Consider the following 20663-nt stretch of genomic DNA (forward strand, 5'->3'; position numbering starts at 1 on the left):
CATTCATCGCCAAATGTAAACGAGCGAAGAAGAATGCGTAACAAAGCAAGAACACTTTGATGCGAGAGTAGAATTATTAATTACAAGATTCCAAGAGGAAGGTGCCCACCATCCGCCTCCACGCTTTCTGTTTCTATTTCTTTTAATTATTAAAAATACCATTTAATCGACGATTCTTCATTCATCGCCAAATGTAAACGAGCGAAGAAGAATGCGTAACGAAACAAGAACTCTTTGATGCGAGAGTAGAATTATTAATTACAAGATTCCAAGAGGAAGGTGCCCATCATCCGCCTCTCGCTTTCTGTTTCTATTTCTTTCAATCATTAAAAGTATTAAAAGTACCATTTAATCGATGATTCGTCATTTGTTGAAGAATCCAAATGTAAACGAGCGAAGAAACGCATAACGAAACAAGAACTCTAAGATGCTAGACTAGAATTATTAATTACAAGATTCCAAGAGGAAGGTGCCCACCAACCGCCTCTCGCTTTCTGTTTCTATTTCTTTCAATCATTAAAAGTATTAAAAGTACCATTTAATCGATGATTCGTCATTTGTTGAAGAATCCAAATGCAAACGAGCGAAGAAACGCATAACGAAACAAGAACTCTTTGATGCTAGACTAGAATTATTAATTACAAGATTCCAAGAGGAAGGTGCCCACCATCCGCCACTCGCTTTCTGTTTCTATTTCTGGAGCATTTCAGTGGAAACGAGGCATCCTTACAACGAACGGTCCTACTGGGCTTGAACAGTGACAAAAGCCCATAATTCGTCAGGCAGCATCGCCAGACACCGCCAGGAGGAACGCACATCCGGCGAGGGGCGAAACGCAGCCAAGTAGTTGATGCCAGTCATTAGTCAGCGATGGTGGTAGACGGCGTCGAGAAGCTGCCAGCCCAGCCCTCCCACAGGAGAACTTTCGTAATTTGACGTAACGGATGCACCTGCTGAATTCGTAATACTTCGTGCGAAGAGCAGCCCCTGCTATCGGTTTCCAATACCGAATTCTGTCATTAAACTTAACGACCACGTATATTGAATTACACTTGGGACAACGTTGCGAAGACTTACGAACTTAACAGCCTCTTATCCTACCATTTTCGCCAGGAGCGCACGAAAATTCGCCAGAGAAACTCTTTGCCCTTTAAAAATGCAACATTGTCGATCCTGAAATGTGCGACGATCGTCGCATAGATCGTTCCTCGTCCTCCTCGTCGCGCGTAGAAGAAAAGAGAGAGACGCCTCCAAATTTGCAACGTAGAAAAAAAAGTCGCGCTTAGAAAAAAAAGAAACGTTTCCAAATTCGCGACGATCATCGCATAGAAGCATAGATCGTTTCTCGTCCTCCTGGTCGCGCGTAGAAAAAGAGAGAGAGACGCGTCCAAATTCGCGACGTAGAAAACAGAAAAGGCGTTTCCAAATTTGTGACGATCATCGCATAGAAGCATAGATCGTTCCTCGCCTTCCTCATCGTAGAAAACAAAAAAGGCGTTTCCAAATTTGTGACGATCATCGCATAGAAGCATAGATCGTTCCTCGCCCTCCTCATCGAAGAAAAAAAAGGAGAGATGTCTCTAAATTCGCGTAGATCATCGCATAGAAGCATAGATCGTTCCTCGCTCTCCTCATCGTAGAAAAAAAAAGAGAGATGTCTCTAAATTCGCGTAGATCATCGCATAGAAGCATGGATCGTTCCTCGTCCTCCTCGTCGTGCGTAGAAAAAAAGAGAGAGACGCCTCCAAATTTGCGCAACGTTGCGAAGACTTATGAACTTAACAGCCTCTTATCAGCCTCTTATCAGCCTCCCATTTTCGCCACGAGCGCACGAAAATTCTCAGCCACCGCGTTTCATACCAGAGAAACTCTTTATGCTTTAAAAATTCAACACTATCGATCCTCAATTCGCTTGAATTCTTATTTTTTTCATTATCTGAGGATGAGTAGTATCGAAGTTTTCTAATTCATAGTTAATGCGAACGTGGATACCTAGTTTATCGACTTCAGATGAAGAAGGTATTCGCCAATTTTTTTAGAACCACGACGAGAGATTCGAAAGTTTCTAATCTGGATTTTCTGTGGCTCTCACGTGGAGGATTGACAGTGTCCATCGTGGACGTTCTCGACGACAGAGTTTTAATTATCTCACAGAGGGAAGTAATTGCGCGCAACTAAATGCTTGCGTCAAAGTTCGAGGTTAACGAAGCTGGGACACCAGCAGGACCAAATGAAACGTTCCTACGGTGGACATCGGTGGTTATTGTATCAAGAATGCGAGCCGCAGAGAAAGTTCTGCTATTGGTTAGCGGTGAACTGACTGCGAGTCGCAGGTTTAGAGCAACGGGTCTCAATTTTCCGCGAATCCACTGTGATAAAACATTCCACGGGATATCAGCGAATGAAACTTTGCACTGGACTGATTAAAATCCTCTAAAATTGCAGCAGAACCTGTTTAATTGGCTCAAAAAAAATTAGTAATATTAGTGCTGTCAGTGTCAACCCTTTGAGGACCAAAGTTACATCGACCCATAGTTTAATTAGCATATTCGCAGATAACTTAATTTGATGATTGAAAAGCTAAAGTAATGCTCGATTTTTCTAAAAAAAAGTTACTGGTATTAGCGCTATCAGTGTCAACCCTTCGAGGACCAAAATTTAATTAGCATATTCACAGATAACTTATTTCGACGATTGAAAAGCTATAGCAATGCTCGATTTTTCTAAAAAAAGTTACTGATATTAGTGCTATCAGTGTCAACCCTTCGAGGACCAACGTTACATCAACCTAACGTTTAATTCCCATATTCACAGATAACTTAATTTAACGATTGACAACCCAAACTAATGCTTGATTTTTCTAAGAAATCGTTATATATTTAACGAAAGCTGCCTGGTTACCAATAACTGCAGTCAACGCTTTACAACCCTCTCGCAGGGCCCAACATTTAATTCTCATATTCTCAGATAACTTTAATTCGACGATTGAAATGCTGAAAGTGATTCTCAATTTTTCTAAGAAATCGTTACGCATTTAACAAGAGTTTGGTGTTGCCAATGACTTAATTCAACGCTCGAAAACCCAAAGTGATTCTCAATTTTTTCCAAGAAATCGTTACGCATTAAACAAGAGTTGGCAGGTGCTGGCAATAACTTAATTCAACGCTCGAAAACCCAAAGTGATTCTCAATTTTTCTAAAAAATGATTACGCATTTAACAAGAGTTGCCAGGTGTTGCCAATGACTTAATTCGACGATTGAAATGCCCAAAGTGATTCTCAATTTTTCTAAAAGATGATTACGCATTTAACAAGAGTTGCCAGGTGTTGCCAATGACTTAATTCGACGATTGAAATGCCCAAAGTGATTCTAAATTTTTCTAAGAAATCGTTACGCATTTGACAAGAGTTGGCAGGTGTTGGCAATAACTGCGGTCGACGCGTTTCTAAAGCCAGGACTCAACAGCCGGCTGGCTCGCGACTAATGGAACTGCCAAGCGGGTGCTGTTTCGCGTGGAAATCGATGAGCGAGGAAAATTGGCCGGCTAATCGAGTTGCACCGATTGGTTACAGCCGAGAGGGAAGGGCAAGGCGCGCTATTAGCCAGCCAAACTGTGATTCTGATTAGGAATGAGACCCCGTTGCCTGGAAATACCGAGCATTGTGTTCTCAACCGATTCACCCCGAATGGCGGCCGTTGGTGCACGCGCGTGTGACGTTAGCCTCGATCCAAGTCCTATGTACCGTCCGTGATGAGCCCTTGAAGCCCCACAATGGCCAGTATCGTAACCAACCCGTCGTGCACAATGTAATTCCGCCCTCTGCATGCGATAGAGGAAGCCAAACGAACTTAATCGCCGCGAGAGTTTCGGTTTCCTTCGATCCAAGAGTCTCGATTTCCTTCGACGCACACCACGAGAATTTTTCGTCGATCGTGGCGTTCTGCGACGACCACGATAGTCGTCCTTTGCGTCCTGTTTCGCAGAAGAAAATATTTCTAATTTGCCACCCTTTACGAGCCATTTTATTGGACGCAATATCCCCTTTTTGCCACCTCTGATACTCGACCTGTGCTTCGTGAAGGGTTCACCGATTTTTCCAATTTTTAGAATTATCTAGCATCAGTTGCGAAATTTCCACGGTTTTATAGTTTTAAATGATTCTTATTATCGACCTTGGAGGAAGAATCGTGCGAGAGTAGATATTTTAATTAATTTCTTGACACTGATTGAGATTGAAGATCGCGAGAGTTTCGGTTTCCTTCGACCCAAGAGTTTCGATTTCCTTCGACGCACACTACGAGAATTTTTCGTCGATTGTGGCGTTCTGCGACGACCACGATAGTCGTCCTTTGCGTCCTGTTTCGCAGAAGAAAATATTTCTAATTTGCCACCCTTTATGGGCCATTTTATTGGACGCAATATCCTCTTTTTTCCACCTCTGATACTCGACCCCTGCATCGTGATTTTTTCAATTTTCAGAATTATCTGGCGAAATTTCCACGGTTTGATAGCTTCAAATGATTCTTATCATCGATCTTGGAGGAAGAATCGTGCGAGAGTAGATATTTTAATTAATTTGCTGCCACTGATTGAGATCGAAGATCGCGAGATTCTTTAATGCTGTTTAAAAAAAGATAAAAGCTTCAACTCTGAAGAAAACTAAAAACACTCATATTCTCGATGATATAGAAATTTAGTAGTCGCCTTTGCACCCTGGCGCAGGAAGAAAATACTTGGCCCTCGAAGCGAAGAAACTGGAGAGATGACTCGAAGAAACTTTCTCTTCGTCTTCGAGGGTTGAGAAGGTTTTCCTCGAACGTGCCTCCTCCTTTTCGACACTGAAACGAGGGGGTGAAAATCTTAATTAATTCTTGAGAGCTCCTTTCTCTTGCATTGTATCTATTTTCGCACCCTCCTTTTTGAAACTGAAAAAATAATTTGAGAGAAAGAAGCCTTCGAGAATTAGTTAAGATTTGAATGGCATAGCGTCCAAATTTAGAGCAAGTATAGAGTTTGGTATCTACTAAAATAAATTATTTTTCTTTTGTTATTTCGAGCAATTATTATTCAAACTCACCCACATAGGTTTCCAAAAATTCCACGCTGACCCAACAACTGAGAATTCAGCTGTTCTACAAATTCTTCCTCATCTATAATCATCCATAGCTTCTCTCTATATTTCGTAACAATTTCAGACGTAGAAATTATGGATCTCCATTGGTATTCTCTGAAAGTCTGCGGCACTCAAACAGTTAAGCACCGCCTAGTAGTTTCGTAATCAGGTACTCGCAACTTTTCAAGAAAATCGATTGGCCAACGTCGAGCCTTGCGAGTCTCGATTGTCCTCGATAAACGCGTGATCGATCGAGGGGTGAACCGAATACGACGTCTGGCACAGAATACGTTACTCCTCGGGGGTGAACTTTGATCGTGTTCGCCAATAAACTCGAATAAACTCCTAGCAGGGTGAATGGAATTTTCCTGCGAAGGACGATCGAGCTGATACGGTCGCCCTGGGGCCATCGATAATTCATCGAACGCCTCTCTCGATTCTTTGCCTAGTCGACCTTGAAATCAACCTGCATTACCTCTTTGATCCTGCTGCGATATCGATTCAACGAGAATTTTGACTGTTTAGGGGATGGTCTCAGGACTTCAGCGCCTAATTTCGATTTTTCGACATTGAGACCACTTTTGGTTGCTTTGTCGACCCTCTGTCATTGTTAAAAATGTATATTCTTCGCTTCTTGTGTTTTTCTAGGGGATGGTCCCAAGATTTCAGCACCTAATTTTGATTATTCGACGTTGGGACCATTTTTTGGTAGCTTTCTCGACCCTCTCGACCCTCTGCTATTGTTAAAAACGTATATCCTTCGTTTCTAATATTTTTCTAGGGGATGGTCCCAGGATTTCAGCGTCTAATTTTGATTGTTTGACGTTGGGACCATTTCTTGGTTGCTTTCTCGACCCTCTGCTATTGTCAAAATCGTATATCCTTCGTTTCTAATATTTTTCTAGGGGATGATCCCAGGATTTCAGCGCCCAATTTTGATTGTTCGACGTTGGGACCATTTCTTGGTTGCTTTCTCGACCCTCTGCTATTGTCAAAATCGTATATCCTTCGTTTCTAATGTTTTTCTAGGGGATGGTCCCAGGATTTCAACGCCCAATTTTGATTTTTCGTCCTTGGGACCACTTTTGGTAGCTTTCTCGACCCTTTCGACCCTCTGCCATTCTTAAAAACGTATATCCTTCGTTTCTAATGTGTTTATAGGGGATGGTCCCAGGATTTCAGTGCCCAATTTTGATTATTCGTCCTTGGGACCACTTTTTGGTTACTTTGTCGACCCTCTGCCACTGTTAAAAATATATATATCCCTCGTTTCTCGTGTTTCAGCGTGCAACAAAACGTACTACGGAGACGTGGGTAAAACCTACGACCTAGAGCTCCATCGACCGAAGGAGGACAAGGTGCCTTACATTTGCAAGCTGACATTCAGCGCACCGGGTGGCGATCTTGGAGACATCGTTCAGGCAAGTTTCTCTAACCAAACGTAAGCCTCTTCGAGCGTCCACTCATCTCAAATAACCACGTTCCTAATTGGCACACCTCGTCACCGTCAACAACATCGATTACAACAATCAAACGAACTCAAATTGCACCTCACTCATCGCAGAATTCGAAAAGAAATTTCTATCAATCGAACGTTTAAGTAACTCGCGAAAAACGCAGCCATTTTTGTCCGTCGAAAAAGAGCTCGCGTTGGTTCGAAATAAAAAAAAAGGAAAAAAATGGAAAAAGAGGGAAAGGGAATCCCAAAGGGAGGAACAAGGCGGGACCAGAACCGCCAGACGAGCAGGAATTAACGGTGGAATTTTTAATAACGCAAATTGCCAGGATTGCGCCAGTTAGCCTCGCGAAAGAAAAAAAAAACAGAGTCTCGACCGCGGATAACGTTCGCGTTCGCCGTGGAAACTTTCGAACGAACCTCCTGACGAAAGTTCCTGTACACAGGGCTGCCAAATTTATTTACGCCCGCCTGTTCGCCCCGTTTTTGTCAAAGGAAGCCATTCCTCAAACAAGACCACACTGCTGGAAACTGGATCAAACGCTCCTGATTCCTTCATCCCCTTTATCACCCCTACCATGTCTGCGTTTCGTCCAGTATCGAGTCGAGTGACCCGTCGACGCTTTAATTAGAAGGAAATCAATTGTTTCAGCCTGTCAATATTTGGTAACTCGATTAACTTCGATTAAAAAGAGGGTGAGAGGTAATTTGGGGTGCATTTTCTCCTGATTTTCTCAAACACACAATAAGCTACTCAGCTACTAACCATCCCTTTTAACACCCCTTTGCACGCGTCACACGTCCACCAAACGAGAAAATAACACCTCCTGATTCCAATAAAAAATATTTTTAGCATATCTCGCAAAAGAATAGATTATTTTTTCTATTGAGATCCTCTTACACACTTTCTTTAACAAAATGATCTCACAATGCATCAAGCGAGAAAACAACCCCTCCTGATTCCAATAAAAAATATTTTTGGAATATCTCGCAAAACAATAAATTATTTTTTCTACTGAGACCCTCTTTCACACTTTCTCTAACAAAATGATCCTATATCGATCTTCTGATTCTCTAAAACACCCAATAAGCTACTCAGCTACTAACCACCCTTTTCAACACCTTTTTTCACGCGTCACACGTGCACAAAGCGAGAAAAGAACCCCTTCTGATTCTAATAAAAAACATTTTTGGAATATCTCGTAAAACAATAAATTATTCTTTCTACAAAGTTCTTCTTACACCCTTTCTCTAACAAAATGATCCTACATCGATCTTCTAATTCTCTAAAACACCCAATAAGCTACTCAGCTACAAACCACCCTTCTTAACACCCCTTTTCACGCGTCACAAGTCCATCAAGCGAGAAAACAACCCCTCCTGATTTCCTCAAACGCACAGAAAGCTACTCAACTACTAATCACCCCTTTTAACGCCCCTTTTCACGCGTCGCGCGTCTACCAACCCCTTCTGATTCCAATAAAAAAAAAGAAAGAAAAATACAAAGCAATTCGAGAGCCACGCCATCGCTCTGGTAACCTTGACGTGCGACACGTTTTCCAGTTGACGTTCGACAGCTTCACCCTGGGGAAATTCGTGTCGTTCACGACGGAGGGCTGCCCTGACGGGTCGCTGCAAATTTCGGAGGCCCAACGGCCGGACGTCGGCGGTCTCTGGTGCGGCATGTCCTGGGGCCCTGCGATCTACTACAGCGAGACGCAGACCGTCTCCATCACGCTGAAGCTGCTCAGGCTCAGCAAGGATCAGACGGAATTCAATTTCGACTTCAGGATGGCGTACAAGATGATCAGAAAGTCGGACGCCGTGGTGCGTTACGGGAATCCGTTCGTCGGTACGTACACGAGGGTCCTCTGCTTCCGGTACAGTGGCTAGGAAGTCGCGATACTCCTGCCTTCGATCCTACCTCGCGTGTGTCGAGTTTCTCTCGTAATAACCTGACTCCTTCTCGATCGAGCGTTTGAAAAGAATCAGGTTCGTGGAAATGTAATTATTTTCTGTGAAACTACTGTTAAAGGAGAGCAAAACCACCCTTATTCTTCAATATGGAAGAAGTTAATGTTTTTTTTTTGCATTCGTCGAATTTCTTTCGAAATAATTCGACTTCTTCTCGATCGATCGTTGAAAAGAATCAGGTTCGTGGTAATGTAATTATTTTCTGCGAAGCTACTGTTAAAGGAGAGCAAAACCACCCTTATTCTTCAATATGGAAGAAGTTAGTGTCTTTCTTTTTTTGCATTCGTCGAATTTCTTTCGAAATAATTCGACTTCTTCTGGATCGATCGTTTGAAAAGAATCAGGTTTGCGGAAATGTAGAGGGTGACGAGTTATTTTCTGCGAAACTACTGTTAAAGGGAAGCAAAACCACCCTTATTCTTCAATATGGAAGAAGTTAATGTTTTTTTTTTGCATTCGTCGAATTTCTTTCGAAATAATTCGACTTCTTCTCGATCGATCGTTTGAAAAGAATCAGGTTTGTGGAAATGTAATTATTTTCTGCGAAACTACTGTTAAAGGAGAGCAAAACCACCCTTATTCTTCAATATGGAAGAAGTTAATGTTTTTTTTTTTGCATTCGTCGAATTTCTTTCGAAATAATCCGACTTCTTCTCGATCGATCGTTGAAAAGAATCAGGTTTGCGGAAATGTAGGGGGTGACGAGTTATTTTCTGCGAAACTACTGTTAAAGGGAAGCAAAACCACCCTTATTCTTCAATATGGAAGAAGTTAATGTTTTTTTTTTTGCATTCGTCGAATTTCTTTCGAAATAATTCGACTTCTTCTCGATCGATCGTTTGAAAAGAATCAGGTTTGCGGAAATGTAGGGGGTGACGAGTTATTTTCTGCGAAACTACTGTTAAAGGGAAGCAAAACCACCCTTATTCTTCAATATGAAAGAAGTTAGTGTTTTTTTCAGTCAGATGGCTGTAATTTAATTTTCTATGTTTTTGATTTTATTTGCACGATGAAAATGGCGATTGAAACTACTTTTAAAGAGGAGCAACCATCCATATTCTTCAATATGAAAGAAGCTAGTATTTTTTTTTTTTTTTTTTTTGCATTCAAATGATTGTAATTTAATTTTCTATGGTGAAAATATCGATTGAAACTACTTATAAAGAGGAGCAACCATCCATATTCTTCAATATGGAATTTTTGTTGCACTCAAATGATTGTAATTTAATTTTCTATGGTGAAAATATCGATTGAAACTACTTATAAAGAGGAGCAACCATCCATATTCTTCAATATGGAATTTTTGTTGCACTCAAATGATTGTAATTGAATTTTTCATGTTTCTGGGTCGATTTTCACGGTGAAAATGACGGTTTCAGGGATAACAAAATCGGCTGGGACACCAGCGTCGACGGAATCAACCCTGTCGACCTCGTCGAGCGACTACGCGAACAGCTCGATGGCGATGCCGGTGCAAATGGTCGAGCAACCGTCTATCACGACGAAACCAAGCCAGGAACAGTACCTGGGGGACCTGATATCTGGCACCTACTGCTCCCGCACCTTCAGCGACTGCGATCGGACGAATTGCAGGCTGCAATCGCCAAACTTCCCAGGATTGTACCCGCGCAATCTCACCTGCTACTACGCGGTAAGGCCAACCACGAGGAAACGCGACCCTCGAACGTTCTTGAGCTTCGAAAATAAACTGAGAGTGTACTCGAACCTTTTTTCTAGGCGATTCTTTCTCTCATATATATAAAAAAAGAAATTAAGAATTAATCAAACCTGCTCTTACACGACCTTTTCTCTCATATATAAGAAAGAGAATTAAGAATTACTTAAATCTTTTCTTTCGCATATAAGAAAAAAAATTAAAAATTACTCAAACCTGTCCTTTCGTATATAAAAAAAGTTCATTTCTTGTTTTCTCGATGGTTCTCAATTTTTGTAGAAATTAAAAGTTATTTTGTTTCGTACCCCGTTGGTTTTCTAGACGTAGAAAAGTAAGAGAAGAAGAAAAATACTTTCATCCAATGCTCTCACAGAAGAAATCGTTCTACGAGAAGACAGTAGTCTTCTCACTTTTTTGTGGTAATTAAAAATTACTTCGTTCGTACCCAACTGATTTTGTATTCGAAAAAAAAATAGAAATGGGCAGGCTGAATAAGGCATTCTCGAAAAAAACTACTTTCTACCAAAGCTTTTTGCTTTCACAGAAGAAATCGTTCTACAAGGAGACAGTAGTCCTCTCACTTTTTTGTGGTAATTAAAAATTACTTCGTTTCGCACCCCACTGATTTTATATTCGACAAAAAAATAGAAATGGGCTGGCTGGATAAAGCATTCTCGAAAAAAACTACTTTCTACCAAAGCTTTTTGCTTTCACAGAAAAAATCGTTCTACAAGGAGACAGTAGTCCTCTCGCTTTTTTATAATAATTAAAATTAAGTCATTCTCGAAGAAAAATACATTTTTTTTGCTCTCACAGAAAAAATCGTTGCATAAGGAGACGAAGGGTGTCCTCAGACACTGGACGAAGTTTTCTTCAACAGAAATACCATCTCGAGAGCATCTTTACATTACATTATCCGCGAGCAAAATGTCCGTCACTCGGGGTAGCTCCTCGACGCGTCGCGCAAAGTCGTTCCGCGGGAAATTCGTAACAACTTCGCAATTTTTCAAACACCAACTTCCCTTCAGGTAAGACCGTCGCATCCCCAGAACTTCGCGAAAACTGCTTCGCAAGAAAATAATAACAGTTTCGCGACCCTTCAGTCGCCGTGGAGAATTTTCTCGATGAAGAATAATCGCTTCGAAACTTTCCTCCCCTTCTTAAAACCGTGACACGAGTTCCTACGATTTTCCAACGTTTTTCACGAGAACAATTACTCGCGCAGGTGTTGAAACGCGTGCAAAATGCAGTTTCTTCGCTGCTTTTCAATTTTCTCGATGAAAAATAATCGCTTGGAAACTCTCCTCCACTTCTTGAAACAATAACACGAGTTCCTACGATTTTCCAACGTTTTTCACGAGAACAATTACTCGCGCAGGGGTTGAAACGCGTGCAAAATGCAATTTCGTCGTTGCTTCCTGCTTGAGTCACTTCGTATCGATTTAAAATTTTTTTCCACCCTTGCATTTCGTATGCAGTCGACAGATCGTTTCCCTCGAAAGCAATTACTCGCGCGAGGGTTGAAACGCGTGGAAAATGCAGTTTCGTCGCTGCTTCTCGCTTGGGCTGCTTCGTATCGATTTTAAAAATTGAACCAAAGAAATAACTCGACGTCCAGCGACTCTGGTGTATCGTTGGTTATCCGCAGTCGAGAATTCGAGCGCACCAGATCGTAAATCGTGAGGGGACGTTCTCGCGGCGACGATTCAGCCGAGCGGGCTTTCTTACCGCGGGTATTTGAAAATTTATGTACCTGTCCGGAGGAAGAATGAAGCTCGAGCCAAGGGATGCAGCTTCGTGACCGGAAATGGGTCGCTGGCTGCTGTTTACGTAACCCTCGGACGCGTCGTGAATTCCCCCAATTTTTCCAACCCCGTTTCAGGCTTCCGGGTCCTCGATGAAACATTTCTTAGACCCTCTGGGAAACCCCTATATAAATAACCAGCAGATGATAAATATTTCTTCTTAGAAGTTGTCATATAGAAAGTTTTAACCCCTACTCTTCTTCCAAAAAACACGATATTACTTTTATATGTAATTGCAGTCGTAGATTTATAGTTTACAGAATGGTTTACTGTAGTCAATTTCACGCTGTAAAAATTGTTTGATCACTTAGACCCACTGAGAAAGCCACCCTTATAGAAATAACCAGCAGCTGATAAATATATCTTTTTGGAAGTTCTTGTATAGAAAGTTTCAACCCCTACGAATCGACCATTTCTTCTTCTAAAAAATTCGATATTACTTTTATATGTAATTGCAGTCGTAGATTTATAGTTTACAGAAGGGTTGACTGTACTCAATTTCGTGTATCGATCTTCAAAAATTGTTTGATCGCTTAGAGCCACTGAGAAAGCCACCCTTATATAAATAACCAGCAGCTGATAAATATTTCTTCTTGAAATTTCTTATATAGAAACTATCAACCCCTACAAATCGACTATTTATTCGCCTTAAAAACACAGTTTATAGGATGGTTGACTGTACTCAGTTTCGTGTATCGATCTTGAAAAGTTGTTTGATCGCTTAGAGCCACTGAGAAAGCCACCCCTATAGAAATAACCAGCAGCTGATAAATATTTCTTCTTGGAAGTTCTTATATGGAAACTTTCAACCCCTACGAATGGACCAGTTCTTCTTCTAAAAAACACAATATTACACAATATTAACACAAATTTATAGTTTATAAAAAGGTTGACTGTACTCAAATTCATATATCGATGTTCAAAAATTCTCTGATTGCAAGAAATCGAGAGAATATCGATGCTCGTCAATGAGAAACTATCATAGTCGTTAATGACAATTAACAAAGCTCCTCTTCAGCGAAAAAAGGGCGCACTATCGTTTAGACTCTCTGAGAAACCCACCCCTATATAAGTAACCAGCAGCTGGTGAATATTTCTTCTCAAAAATCCTTATAACGCCTACAAATCAACAATTTCTTTGCCTTAAAAACACGATATTACTTTTATATATAATTGCAGTCGCAAATTTGCAGTTTACAGAAGGGTTAACTGTACTCGATTTTGTGTAGCAATTTTTTAAAATTGTCTGATTGCAAGAAATCGAGAAAATATCGATCCTCGTCAACGAGAAACTATCATAGCCGTTAATGACCGTTAACAGAGCTGCTCTTCAGGGCGATAGGGGCTCGCGAAAGGGGTGGCAGAGAAGCAGTGACATCGAAACGTTCTCCAGGACAGGCAAAACAGAGCCAGTAATCCGAGGAGCCGTATTTCACCGCGAAATCGCGGCGGTCCGAGGAAATTGAACGGGTCGTTGGCCATCGTGGGGAACGACGAGGGGCCCGTCCGTGGAACGTTGGTATCCGACGAAAATTTACGAGGCTCGCATTGCCACCCCCGCCGCCATTATTCCACGTTTCTCCCGCTAAACTCGACTTCCGCCCGCTAAATACACCTCGATACACGACGACTGTTTCGCGAGTGGTTCTGGTTACAATTTCGAGAATTGGAAACGAGAGACCCTCCTCCCTTTGCGAGCACGTGGCGTGGAGGGTTGTTGGACTTTGATAAAATTGTGCGAGGGGTGCAATTCGAGACGTGAGTGTTTCAATGAGGAGCATTGGTTAAGCTGTAGAAGGAATTTGAAGCAAAGAAGTTTAATTTCTTTTAGTTTAGAAGGAATTTGGAGCAAAGAAGTTTATTTGTTTTTTTTTTAGAAGGAATTTGGAGCAAAGAAATTTAATTGTTTTTTTTTGTAGAAGGAATTTGGGGCAAAGAAATTTAAATGTTTTTTTTTTAGAAGGAATTTGGAGCAAAGAAGTTTAATTTTTTTTTGTAGAAGGCATTTGGAGCAAAGAAGTTTATTTGTTTTTTTTTTTTTAGAAGGAATTTGGAGCAAAGAAATTTAATTGTTTTTTTTTTAGAAGGAATTTGGAGCAAAGAAGTTTAATTGTTTTTTTTTTAGATTGATCTATTGAAAGAAATTTGAATGAATGGATATTTAAATTTGGAAGAGGAATATATAGTGAAAAATATAAAGGGTGTATATTGTATTGCGGTCCACGCACAGTGGACGTTTATGCTTCCGCGATGGACGTTCGATCGGATATGAACAATTATACGAACGCTTCGATCGAGAAGTAATTCGATTTGTCACGCATCTCTGAACTCGGTTAATTCAGCCAATCGATACACCCCTCTAATTCACAGATCGATCAATCATTCTCTTTATATCCGCGAATAAAATGATCGCGAGTGTACAAAATGTGTAAAAGTAATACGTGTGTCCGTTGAACTAATTTTTTATATCGTGGACGTAGCCTTGTGACTTTCAGCGGCCATTACTTTCCGTTCTAGCTGTCTGGCTAATTTCCAAATGGTTCTCGATTTTTTTTCTGCCTCACTTTTGGCGATTTTTCCTCAACAATTTCGTTTTTTCCAAAAGGCGAGTATAAAAATATTAAACTGTCGGTGTGGAAACATGAATGATGATACAAAAATGAACGACGCGTTGAATGAAAAAAACTGTGCTTCACTGGAACATTGGAGAGATTAATCTGCTTTTAAGGTGCGTCCAGATTAGCAATTATTTCTGCTGAAAACGGTCCACAATTCGCTCTAATTTAATGGAAAGAAACTACTCGGGAAGCGTACCAGCGGTTTCATTAAAAAAAAAAAAAAAAGAGAGAAAAGAACACTCGCAAAGAGAAACGAACCTGGCGCACCGCCATTTCCAAAGCTCGTTGCACTGTAATTTCGCAACCGCAGGTGAGGCAGCAGAATGTGCCGCCGGGGAAGCACGCCTTAATTTCGGTGAAACAGCCAAGGGGCCAATTGGTGGCCATAAGAGTGAGGCCAGCCACGCAGGCGGAAACATCACCCCGTGGACTTCGTCTCTGGAAAGACTGCGACCTGGTCCAGGTAACTACCTTTCCTCATACGAATAAAAATTGCACGCGAATAGGTGAACGAAGCGAAATTCTGAGCGAGTCCATCGAACGATAGCATCGTGGTCATTGTATTGAGCTAGTGTGTCTCGTAGTGTCGATATTAATCGCGATGGAAATTTCGAAATTTTGTCGAAAAGTTACAGATTTTTAAGTCACCAACCCCTTGGCTCGAAGTGTCGATATTAATCGCGATGGAAATTTCGAAATTTCTTCGACGAGTCGCGAAGAAGACTCTCAACGGGTACAGTCGAATGTGGCCATTGCGAGAATCCCAGCAGACGCGATTTTTAAGTCACCAACCCCTTGGCTCACAGTGTCGATACTAATGACGATGGAATTTCGAAATTTCGTCGACGAATCGCATAGAAATGTCGATTTTCCAAGGGTACATTTGAACATGGTCATCGCGAGGATCCCAGCAGACGCGATTTTTAAGTCACCAACCCCTTGGCTCGCAGTGTCGATATTAATCGCGATGGAAATTTCGAAATTTCTTCGACAAGTCGCGAAGAAGATTCTCAACGGGTACAGTCGAATATGGCCATTGCGAGAATCCCAGCAGACGCGATTTTTAAGTCACCAACCCCTTGGCTCGCAATGTCGATACAAATCGCGATGGAAATTTCGAAATTTCGTCGATGAGTCGCGTAGAAAAAATCGATTCTCCACGGGTACATTCGAACATGGCCATCGAGAGGATGCCAGCAGACGCGCTTCTTAAATCAGCAACCCCTTCGTCGTGTTTATCGATCCTCCAGGGAGAGTAACTAAATTCGAATCGAGTACGATAGCCCAGCGCCGTGTGGTCTAAGTTGATAAGCGGAATTTATTGGCGGACTATGGTACCGGGCTTGATAAGGCAGATAATGCCGGGGATCCTGGCGAACGGCTACGAAATGGCGGTCGAAAGTTTACGAATGCATTCTCGAGAGAGGCGGATCGACTCGATTAATTATTTCACCGTGGGAATTTAGAGCACGCCGGATATTCGATTCTTGTTATCGCCAACGAGCCTTTTCTATCACCCCCCTCCTTCGAGTTCGACGATTATTTTTCTACCAGTTGCAGTTTAATTTAAGAGACGGAACCAAGTCTCGATCGAAACTTCCACACGCTCGATAGCAACTTCGGCGCCATTGAATCGATTGTAGAGACCACTCGCGATTTTCAATATTCATCAAAATTTTTTTAACACAGTCAAAACTTTCCCAAAAGTTCGATTACAGATTTTAGTGGAATTTCATTCGAACGCTTTATTCAATGACCAGAGATCGCAAAGCGTTGGAAACACATTGAACCTATTAAAAGAAGAGAGGAGCAATTTTTAATTAGCCTGGACCATTTAAAGAACGTCCTCGCGGATCCATCTGGGGACCTTCGTTTAAAACCCTGTCGACGTTCGTCTCCCTTTTTTTCCCTCGCTGAGAGCAGACAGCTTCGTTTTTCTCTCCCGCAGGATTACGTGACGGTGTACGACGGCTACACGACGAGGGACCCGGTGATCCTGAGATTCTGCGGGGGCGGCGAGCCGGTACCGGAAGCGACCAGCAGCGGCACGGAGATCCTCGTCGAGTTCACCACGTCCCCCTACGGCACGTTTCTCCACCCAAAGCCGCCCCACTCTCTCCACGGGTTTCAATTAGAAGTGCAAGTACGTGGTAATTCACCTCAAACATTCGCGGAGAACGGAAACGGCGTGCTTTGCACCTCGCGATGGCGGACTACCGTCCCCACGATTCACGCGCAGCATTTAAATGCCTGCGAGACGTTTCTCCCTCTTAAACGACGCTCGACCCAGGGCTTAATGAATTTCAGAATCGAGGAATGTTCGCCACTTTTCTACCGTTTCCATCAGCACTGCTTCTGGTCGGTGGTTCGCGAACGGTGATGAAGTTTCGTGTCATCTTTCTTGAAAGGGATAACGAATTTTCTGCTCGCGGAAAGCTGGTATTTCTCTTTTTACTCGTTTTTGAACTTCTCAGTTTGTTGCGAGAGTCTCTTTCTAGGTGTGCAATGAATTTTCGAATCGAAAGTATAGAAAGGGGACCAGTGGATTTATAACGAAAAAAGAAGGATAACGAATTTTCCGCGAGTGGAAATTTGCTATTCTCTTTTTAATTCCTTCTTTGAGACTTTTGAGTTTACTGCAAGAGTTTCTTTCAAGGTGTGCAATGAATTTTCAAATCGAAAGTATAGAAAGGGGACCAGTGGATTTATAAAGAAAAAAGAAGGATAACGAATTTTCTGCTTGTAAAAATCTGTTATTCTCTTTTTACTCGTTTTTGAACTTCTCAGTTTATTGCGAGAGTCTCTTTCTAGGTGTGCAATGAATTTTCAAATCGAAAGTATAGAAAGGGGACCAGTGGATTTGTAAAGAAAAAAGAAGGATAACGAATTTTCTGCTTGTAAAAATCTGTTATTCTTTTTTTACTCGTTTTTGAACTTCTGAGTTTAGTGCGAGAGTTTCTTTCTGGGTGTGCAATGAATTTTCAAATCGAAATTATAGAAACTGGACCAGCGTATTTACAAAGAAAAAAAAGGATAATGAATTTTCTGCTCGTGAAAATTTGCTATTCTCTTTTTAATCCCTTCTCTTAGACTTTTGAGTTTACTGCAAAAATTTCTTTCAAGGTGTGCAATGAATTTCCAAATCAAAACTATACAAGCTGAACCAGCGAATTTCCAAAAAAAAAGAAGTGAAACAACTACCACATTCTGGCTCTCAATCCCTTAAAAGCAGAAAACCTAAGCGAACCTTCAACTCACGAGCGCAGTTCCATAAAAAACTCAACGAACCATCATACCACACCTTAATTCCCACCAGAACCCAACAGAAAACTCTCTCAAGAGTTCAAAGAAAGATCAAGCGCCTAGACCATCAAAAATTGAACTTGCAGGTGAAGTTCGTGGACGCAGACTCGCCAACGTACGCGAAGAACAAGCACTGCGAGTTCTGGCTGCAGGGAAGCGGAGGCGGAGTGCTGGCTTCGCCAAGGCACTCTTTGCCACGAAACAGCACGTGTCTTTACCATCTTCGTGGCGCTGGTCCCGCGCTACCAAGTCCAACGCCCCCTCGTCCTGTGCCAAAGTTTCCGGAACAGAGACCAGGCACTGTGTGGAGGAGGCCCGCGCCAAGGCCACAGCAACCACAGTTCCGCGTGTGGCTGTCCATCCTCAAGTTCCACGTTGGTACCAGCCTCTCCAGCGGCGACGAGGACTGCTCCACCACGCTCATGGTGTGGGATGGCGAGATGATGCCTCTATCCGAGTGCTACGATCTTGATTGGTACGTTTTGTCGCGTGGAATTGGTGGATTGTGTTAACTTAATCACCATACAGAGTTTTCTGCTCGCTTTTGAGCTCGTGCTTTTGGTTCGCGTCGTCGTTGTCGACTGTGTCGCTTTTTGTTTACATTCTTGCCACGTAGGGTTCTTTTTGGCTTGCGTTGTATGGGGTTCTTTGGTCCACGTGATTTTCATCGCGTTTCTTTGATAATTATGATGAAAATCTGGAATTTATGGTGTTCGTCGCGTCCTAAGTATCGCATGGAAGGGGTTTTTTGATCTACGTGATTTTCATGGCTTCTCTTCGATAATTATGGTGAAAATCTGGAATTTATGGTGTTCGTCGCGCCCTAAGTGTCGCATGGAAGGGGTTTTTTTCTGGTCCACGTGATTTTCATCGCGTCTCTTCGATAATTATGGTGAAAATTTGGTATTTATGGTGTTTGTCGCGTCCTAAGTGTCGCATGGAAGGGGTTTTTTGGTCTACGTGATTTTCATGGCTTCTCTTCGATAATTATGGTGAAAATCTGGAATTTATGGTGTCCATCGCGCCCTAAGTGTCGCGTGGTAGGAGTTTTTTTCTGGTCCACGTGATTTTCATCGCGTCTCTTCGATAATTATAGTGAAAATCTGGAATTTATGCTGTCCATCGCACCCTAAGTATCAGGCGTTGAGCTAAGTCGTTGTTAAATAGCGATGAGCGCCACAATCGAATTGTATCCCTTCCAGACTATTCAATTGAAACGTGCTTTATGGAATTTTTCAGTAATATTTAGTAATTAATTGTAAAAAGAGAGATCGAGAAGTTTGATTGACGAACACGAGGTTGTCAGCGGTATAAAATGGAGAAAATGTTGAAGTTGTGTCCCAGTGGTCGCGACTAGCTGAGATTCGTGAACTCCATCGTGGATTGTGTGGACTTAACGCTGGTTCTGTACGCTAAAACGATCAGCGTCTAAACAGCTAGGCTCTCATGGCCGCTTCCATTTAGTCGAGTTTGCTTTCTTGTTACGCGAGGCTGCCAGTGGATCTTCTTGCCTGTGGAGCAGTTTGGTTTCACTTCGTACGAAGTTGCGAGGTGGTTTGGGGTGTTCGGTTGTGTACAGCGGTTACGTCGCCACCGGTTCTTCAGCCGTGAAATTTCTGTACCGTGGCTTCCGACCATTCGCCAGGAACAATCACAAGAATTCTTATCGATAAACTAGAAACGCCGTGTAAATGGAGACATTTTATTTTTGTAAATCTACTTAAAGTAATTTGATGGATGAAGTAAATTAATTTACGCAGGTATCACTTTATTATCCTGTCGAATTTCTAATTATAAAGTTTTGTAGTTTATCATACTTCAACTCTTTCTATTTTAAATATTAATGTATCGTAAATAGGATATGAAAAGCTAGGAGAAAATGGTCCCAATGGCGAATAATCAAAGTATTCTCCTTCCAAAGCAACATCTTTTAATTATAAACTTCACAACTTCAACTCTTTCCATTCTAAACATTAACATCTTGTAAATAGAATCCAGAAAACTATGAAAAAATTATCCCAAAGGCGAATAATCGAAATATTCATCTTCCAAAGCAACATTTTCTAATTATAAAGTCTACAACTCCAACTCTTTCAATTCTAAACGCTAAAGCCTTGCAAATGCAACCCAAAAATCTACCGAAAAATGGTCCCAATGACGAATATTCTTCTTCCAAAGCACCATCGCGTTGCACGACGAATAACAATTAATTATCCACAGCGAGAAGGAGCACCAGCGTCACGGAGACAGATCCGCGCAGTCGTCTCACCCCCTGGTGGCGCGTCCCGCCGGAAATACCACCCTATTGGCTCGCTACTGCAAAGACAAGGTACCAAGGACCTGCGACCACGCGATCCTGCAGAACACCAGTCGACCTTGCTCTCTGGGCGAGAGCTTCGTCTCGAGCGGAAGCAGCCTGACCATCGAGATGCGGATGGTCGAGTCGACGGCTCTCAGGCGAGTGCAACTCGATTTCGCGTAACTGGGAAACAGTGGGTTGAAGAGAGAGAAAGAGAGTGAGAGAGAGAAACAGAAAGAGAGAGAATGCATGTGTGTGTGTGTGTGTGTGTGTGTGTGAGAAAGAGAGAGAGAGAGAGAGAGAGTGTGTATGTGTGTGTGTGTGTAAGAAAAACAGAGAGAGAGAGAGAGAGAGAGAGTATGTGTGTGTGTGTGAGAGAGAGAAAGAAGGAGAAAGAGAGAGAGAAAGAGAGAGAGAGA

At 42.0% G+C, this 20663-nt stretch overlaps 1 protein-coding gene across 5 annotated transcripts in view; it reads left to right on the top strand.

Moving 5' to 3' along the window:
* The window catches only part of LOC143426990 (uncharacterized), a 316082-nt gene that overhangs the window by 233567 nt on the left and 61852 nt on the right, over positions 1-20663 (top strand). For 4 of the 5 annotated variants that reach the window (XR_013102232.1, XM_076900771.1, XM_076900770.1 and 1 more), the window contains 7 exons: positions 6399-6535; positions 8134-8422; positions 9924-10195; positions 14953-15105; positions 16591-16785; positions 18032-18420; positions 20166-20402. Coding sequence is in view for 4 of the 5 variants with exons in the window: in XM_076900771.1 (XP_076756886.1) it covers positions 6399-6535; positions 8134-8422; positions 9924-10195; positions 14953-15105; positions 16591-16785; positions 18032-18420; positions 20166-20402 (1672 nt within the window). In the remaining variant the exon portion in view is untranslated. The remainder of the gene's footprint in view (positions 1-6398; positions 6536-8133; positions 8423-9923; positions 10196-14952; positions 15106-16590; positions 16786-18031; positions 18421-20165; positions 20403-20663) is intronic. The other variant, XM_076900772.1, reaches the window with a different exon arrangement.

The sequence above is a fragment of the Xylocopa sonorina genome, chromosome 9 (assembly GCF_050948175.1).
Source record: "Xylocopa sonorina isolate GNS202 chromosome 9, iyXylSono1_principal, whole genome shotgun sequence".
In the NCBI taxonomy this organism is placed as follows: Eukaryota; Metazoa; Arthropoda; class Insecta; order Hymenoptera; family Apidae; genus Xylocopa; species Xylocopa sonorina.